We start from the raw sequence: 6,940 nt of genomic DNA on the forward strand, positions 1-6,940 counted from the left end.
AACACCATTATGGGTATTTTATTGTTATGCTACTGATAGTAAAATATAAATATTTCCATCTTATTCTTGAATGGCAATGCTAGTTACAATATGATCTTCGTCAGCACTCAATAAATATATGTTCTGCTTATAAAAAAAAATTAACAAAACTAACTTATTTGAAGTAAACCTGATCAGTTGTTCGATTTGGCGTTTTCATCCTATGTACTGTCTGTTAAAGGAACACTTCTAAAGTTGAACCCAATTTTTGATATTGATGACGATACTGGCTTATTTTGTATACACAGTTCATATAATGTATAAATTAAAATAAAATATATAAATATAGATATAGCGGTTAACTAACATATCAGTAAAGTGAATACATTTATATATTACTATGGTAATACTATGATGTTCCTATACATTTGAAAAACAACAAATACTATATAAAAATGAATTTTCGTTAATTCTTGTGAGTCCTGAGTCAAATTCCTGATACCTGAATAAGATAATAAAATAGATAAATAAATACTATAACAGTACTAATAACAAATTTATCGATAGTGTGGACGTTCAGTAGGCCAGGTGATACAAGTCACACCTAACTGTCAAACAATGACGTATGCTTTGCAGATCAATTTGATATTGGAGTTTCTATTTTTCATGAACTTTTATCAGTGTTGGTTAAGTTAGGCTTACATCATTGTTTGTCACACACTGGCTTTTCTGGACCGAGTCTTTCCAGTTTGTTTTTTCACCCGACTGGAAAGCGGCTGCTGTGCCGATTTCTGCTTAGAGGTTGAGGGGTCAGGAATCTTCTTTGGTAAAGTACGCCCAATCTGAGCGTAAATCGGATCATGATCAAATATTTTGAGAGCATCTATGGAACTGTCCACCTTCTCCCAGTCTATCGCAGACATTTTATCCAATGGTAACAATTCTGATCCTATGAAAAAGTCTATTATTTTGCCCCCTTCCCTTCTTAGCGGCTGATACTTATAAATGACATGGGGACTCTGTACGAGCTTCACGGCTTCTTCAAGAGAAATATTAAAATCGCCGGCAATAATGAACGGTAGGTCCTTGTTATTGCTGAATGTTTCGATGAAAATTAGCAAATTTTTTAGCTCCATGATCAGTTCTGTCATTTTTCCCTTTCGTCGACCATGCCAAGAAACGCAAAGGAATTTCATATCTGGGACACCTTTGGTTTGAATGATTCGAATGCACATTCTTGATAACGGAGTAAAACCTATAGGAAGCTGTACTTTGCGAATCATTTCATCAAGCAGGCTCTGTAATTCTTTCTGGCCAGGAAACTCCACAATGAATTCATTTTTATCGAACAAAATGCTAGCCTCGTTATTCCCGGTGTATTCGTACTTCTCAGGAATAGTTACATTCCTCCAAGCTGAGCCAGTTATTCCGCTCCAGGAAAACTCCTGGAGAAGCACAATATTAGGTTGAAATTCTTTCAGAAATTCAGCTATACCTTTCTTCCGTTTATCTGCTGTTCCAGGCCCTACACTGGGACCACCGACGTTGGCAATAACGAGGGAAATGATTGGCTGAACAGCGGAATCCACTTCCTCACCTAAGCCATCATCCACATCCTCACTTAAGCCATCATCATTGTAGTCAGACGTATGTTTTGGTAGCAAAGACGTCGCCATTTTCTAAATCAACTGAACTGCAAATTATTCAATGATATTTGAATTAAAAACGCGTAATTGAGAATAAGTAAATTTTACGTATCTGTGCACTAATAATGTACAGACTTAATTATACAAAATTATAGAAACAAATTCCAGTGTAAGTAGTATAGGCGTACGTATGTACTCCCTTTAACAATGGGGGTCTGTTGTGCTGGAAAACAATGGAGAGAACAATAAGGAAAATAATGCAGTGAGAGAACAATAGGGAAGATAATGCAGTGACCTGACCGAGTTATGGTTACTATGAATGAACACGGGTATTTAAATGACAAGATGGTTAAGTGGAGTGCAGGAGCACTTATAGTATAAGTGAACACGGGTATTCAAAGTAGGGGAGCAAGATAATTATGAATTTCTTTACGTTTTTTGAGAGTTCCGTATTACGGAAATGTCCGAAATATTCATATTAATTATTGCATGCACTACTGATTTGGCGCATAGTATAAATAGTGTTCCAGGCGTGTGTTTGGTCATTGCGAAGTTCGTTACAAGATTATAAGGACATAAGCCCATCCCCGCCCTAAGAACTATGCAACACATATTATGTACATTTATGAAAAATTATGTATATATATTTTTTTTGCTTGTAAATTAATATAGTGTTATCAATTACACCGTTGATAAAATAATTATATAAATGCGATCCTGTAACAAATGCGATCTTGTAACGAAGGCACCTAACCTAACATATTTGTTGCTGTTATTCAAATTAGTCAAGGAAAGATTTATTTTCGGAGGAGTGTCACATTAAAATTGTATCATATTTTTGTTAATGCATTTTAACTTTCATGTAAATATCCCGTGGGGAACCTTCCCCCTTTTTTTTTATCTTAGTATCATTGGAAATATCCTTCACTGAACCTCAATTAACTGGACCTTAAAGCTGAACACGCTTCGTAAAAAGAATCTGTCCGCCATATTCGGTTGGACTTGCGCTATATCTGAGGACCCCTATATATAGAGCCGCTCACTTGGTCACTGTTCAGTGCAATCAATTGTCACCGGTGTAGACGGACGTATGCTATACAGCACTTGGTAGCGCAAAAATAACTGTGCTTCTTATGCAGGAGAGTAAGATACCAAAAAGATTTACAACAGTTGCACAGGTCAGTGCAGTATACAAACAAACAAAAATACACGTCAGTAACTGCAATAAAATGTAAACAGAGATAATGCAAGATAACCAGCACGAACACGGGTCGCCATTCCACGCCGATACCCGTGACAATAAAGCAGTCAGGTGTAACGAATGCGAAGAGTATACCCTAGTGCTGATATCTCAGATAGTAATATCGAAAATGGCGTATGCCTATTTACGAGTCGTGTTCAGCTTTAAAGCCAGCCAGCGCGAGCACGTTAGTTTGGACACGGGCAGTTCAGAGAGGAGGACGCGTTTAACCCTCTCAAATATGTTTTGTATCCAGCATTAATAGTTACGTGTATCGAGTATTACTTGCAGGGTTTGTTCTGGTATTCCATTTTTAAACAATATAATGGTCCAGCTTTTCTAAGGTAAGGATTATATTTATAACTTTATTTTAGTTATTTTCCAAATATCATTCATTTGTCCTAAAACACCCAGTCATCGCATTTCTCATCAATTTTTAGCATGTATGTTTCGTTTAATTTGATTTCTATGTATAGTAACACGTATTTGAATATTTCAAAGTACGGTACGTAATTTCCGTCATAATAGTTTGTCCGTAAAGTAGCAATTCGCAATACTGCATTTGTGTACGAGTTGTATGTATAATTTAAACAACTCGTGTGTGTAATTGAGTCTTATCTAAGACGTGTCATTATCTATAAATCTGATAATGAGTGTGGTGTGTATTTGTGTATAAGCCACTTGAGCTTGTAAGTAAAACTTGTATGTATATGTTGGAGCAGGTTCCATCCATACTTCAGAGTTTTTGGTACAATAGTGAGGCCACCCAATGCCTTTATTCTGCCCCAGGGTGTCGTAGATATACAGTCATGTAGGCCTTGGACCTAGAGTCCATCCTCCAGCCTGTGAGGTGGAAAAGCAAGAGGCGAGACTGGACAATAGGACAAACAACAACAATGTCATTTGTATATTATCATGATTCATCAAATATGTAAGTTGTATTTTAATTGACAAATCCGCTCGACTATCTCTGACGAGGGAAAAATTAAAGGACAAGAAGGACTCTAGACTTAGAAAAAAAAGGAATGCTGAGATTGTTCGTGCGCGCCTTACGGATCCCTTTTCGTTGATTTAAAGCAAACCACGCCAGAATCCAAGCAATTACAAACCAATATCTTCCGGAAAATCTCGCATCCTGCCGATATCAGCGAAGTCATAAACAAAGTGAGAACAAAATTTTTCATCCCTTTTGCCTAGATTGCGGTCTCGTGTTTGCTACGTCTTACGACTTGGATCGTCACAGCGCAAAAGGCTGCAACTGTGACGAAGATTCAGAGGAAGATGCGGGCTCAGGTGATCAAACATATGATGAGAACGATACAGTCGGTTTTGATATGATGATCAACGCCGTCTGGAACCAACATAAACCTCTATTCCAAGACCAAGTTACCTAATTAGTTCAAGAAGGGTTTCCAACGGAAGAAGCCAGAGAAACGACCATGAAACGGATGCTGGAAAAAGACAGAGATTTACTGTTGAAAAATTATAAAGAACAAATAAAACCGTCCGCCTGCCTCATGAAAAGTGCATTGCATAGGAGTATTCATCAGGAAATTCTCTTTCTTATCAATGAAAAAGACGTACCTCTTGAAGATGCAATATCGTGCATTCTCGACAAACACCATGTGAAGTTTAATAACCTCTTTCAAGAAAATAAAGAAAATAACAAATTTCATGTAATGAAATTGTTGTAAATTTTCTGTATTGTTTAACACGGAAATTAAATCCGAAAATAAAATCACGAGAAAACCATATAGTTTTGCTCTTGTGATTACTTCTTCCACTACTACCACCGCACAAAGTGGTGGTGTTAGTTTTAGAAAATATGAGCTCTGTCTGTGTTTTGTAAACCAGCACAGTATGCGTTTGTTTGTTTGTTGTTTAACGTCCCTCTCGAGAATTAATCACTTATTGAAGACGCCACCACTTGCCGGTGGAGGGCTGCAAATTTTGACCTATACTCGGCACTCATGGCCATTGAGCAGTGAGGGATCTTTTTCGGTTTATCGGTTCTTCGGTTTATACGTATATATATTATCTCCACTCGGTAATTCGCAATAAATATAATACATGATTTTATGAAGCAAAACGGACTTTGGCTGACCACGAGTTGCTGCTAATCGGTCTTGTAGAGTAGGCTTTTTCCCAAAGCCAATTTCCCCTCAATAAAATATATTGGCTGTGCTTATGTATGGGAGGGGGCAACATATATTGTTACAAGTGTCTCTTCTTCAAAATGGCGATCATACAAAGTATGAAATAGGGACATAAGCCATAGGACATAAGCTTTGTCTTGAAAAAGCAGTGTACCTTGTATTGTTTTGTATTCTTGTTTTGGCTTTTTCAATTTTTTTTTCCTTTGAAGAACTCGATTTAAATACTCCCAAAATGGCATGTGGAACCTATCAATGACATGAATTTGAGAATTTTCTCACATATTCTTTGTAGAAAGGATAGATCCATATCCCCTCGGAGGAAAATCCTACTCTAGAGTTCAGCTTCCGGGGGGGGGGGGGGGCTGGCTGTTGGGGAAATCCTACTCTACAACCCCGGTATTACTCGAAAATAATCATGCGATTGGTCAGTATTACCTTTGGTATTGAGGGGTTCTGTGTTTAATGTGCAAAATAGTATGAATTTTTATTGAAATCAAACATCCAGTCGATAAGCAAGATAGTATTGATAGTAAATACCCGTGTTCATTCAGAGTAACCATAACTAGGTCTCCATTGTTTTCCAACACAATAGACCCCCATTGTTAAAGGGGGTACATACGTACGCCTACACTACTAGTGTAATGAAACGGTAGAAATAAAGTTAAATAAGTTTTGATCTTGTTTGAAAAAAAAAAATCTTCTTAACCTAGACAATGCCATTTAAGCCTAGAATGTTTTATTTTTGCACATTACAAAAATGTTAATTCCAACATGTGATACTCCCCCCCCCCCTTAGATATTTTCATATTTATTATATTTTCAACAGAGATATACTGTATTTTATCCGTGGACAAAAAAGAAATATTTGCATAGTTGTATGTTGCATGTTTCAATTACAATTTTCACACTGTGAAAATTGTAACCGACCGGAACTACTTGTTCTATTTTTGTCATGTTAATAAAATTAGTTTTTCTTTCTTCTTTCATATATTTAATGTTAAAATTGCCTAAATAAGGATATTTAAAGTAGAAAAATATTCATATATATATATATATATATATATATATATATATATATATATATATATATATATATATATATATATATATATATATACACGTTAAGAATACGTTAATCAACATTATAACGAATTTCCCCCCGTGCAATGTACAGCTTAATTCCTACTTTATTTGAACAAAAATTTTCTGCCAGTACAGTACAACAGTTCCCTTTCCGTACCTCGTTGGTCACGAGCGTAAAATTCTGTAAACATTGGGCTTATTTCTCTAACAAATATACCGATATTCCAATTTCCAACGGTGAAATAATGGTTTTGGATCATATGAAAGGTTGTGACATGAATATCTATCAAATACAACTAGCAACATAACTCCGAAGACCAGAATATGTACATGCAACATACAAATGCAGTTAAAGTATGTTTCAGAACTAGAAATATTTATTGATTTATAATACTTACGATGCAAAACGTTCACATTCTGCAAAAGTGTTGTTATTTAATAAATGTTTGTCACAGTGTGAACAATACTAAATATCACTAACTTCACTCATACTTTTCCATTCCATCTTTCTACAGTGTAATATGTAACTGTGAAATCCAGGAAGTACCAACAATAGTTATTCATAGACCTGAAAATAACCATGGAAGAGGCCCAGTAAAGGATTTATATATATATATATATATATATATATATATATATATATATATATATATATATATATATATATATATATATATATATATATATATATATATATATATATATATATGTGTGTGTGTGTGTGTGTGTGTGTGTGTGTGTGTGTGTGTGTGAGGGAGGGTGTGTGTGTGTGTGTGAGAGGGTGTGTGTGTGAGAGTGTGTGCGTTTGGGGGGGGGGGGGGTGAGAGGGTATGTGT

At 35.8% G+C, this 6,940-nt stretch overlaps 1 protein-coding gene across 1 annotated transcript; it reads right to left on the bottom strand.

The window, feature by feature from the left end:
- On the bottom strand, nucleotides 1–6,612 carry LOC133183175 (uncharacterized). The gene is made up of 2 exons (XM_061318125.1): nucleotides 6,503–6,612; nucleotides 1–1,672 (listed from the first exon to the last, which is right to left on the bottom strand). Exon 2 carries the CDS (start codon nucleotides 1,653–1,655, stop codon nucleotides 693–695), a length of 963 nt encoding a protein of 320 aa, XP_061174109.1. The 5' UTR covers nucleotides 1,656–1,672; nucleotides 6,503–6,612; the 3' UTR covers nucleotides 1–692.
- Nucleotides 6,613–6,940: the final 328 nt, after the last annotated feature.

This window comes from Saccostrea echinata, unplaced genomic scaffold (assembly GCF_033153115.1).
Source record: "Saccostrea echinata isolate AGI-Se365-2 ecotype Australia unplaced genomic scaffold, CSIRO_AGI_Sech_v1 ptg000009l, whole genome shotgun sequence".
Classification (NCBI taxonomy): Eukaryota; Metazoa; Mollusca; class Bivalvia; order Ostreida; family Ostreidae; genus Saccostrea; species Saccostrea echinata.

Bases quoted from the DNA above. Each gene is read 5' to 3' on its own strand.
- LOC133183175 (XM_061318125.1), bottom strand. From the start codon at position 1,655: ATGGCGACGTCTTTGCTACCAAAACATACGTCTGACTACAATGATGAT.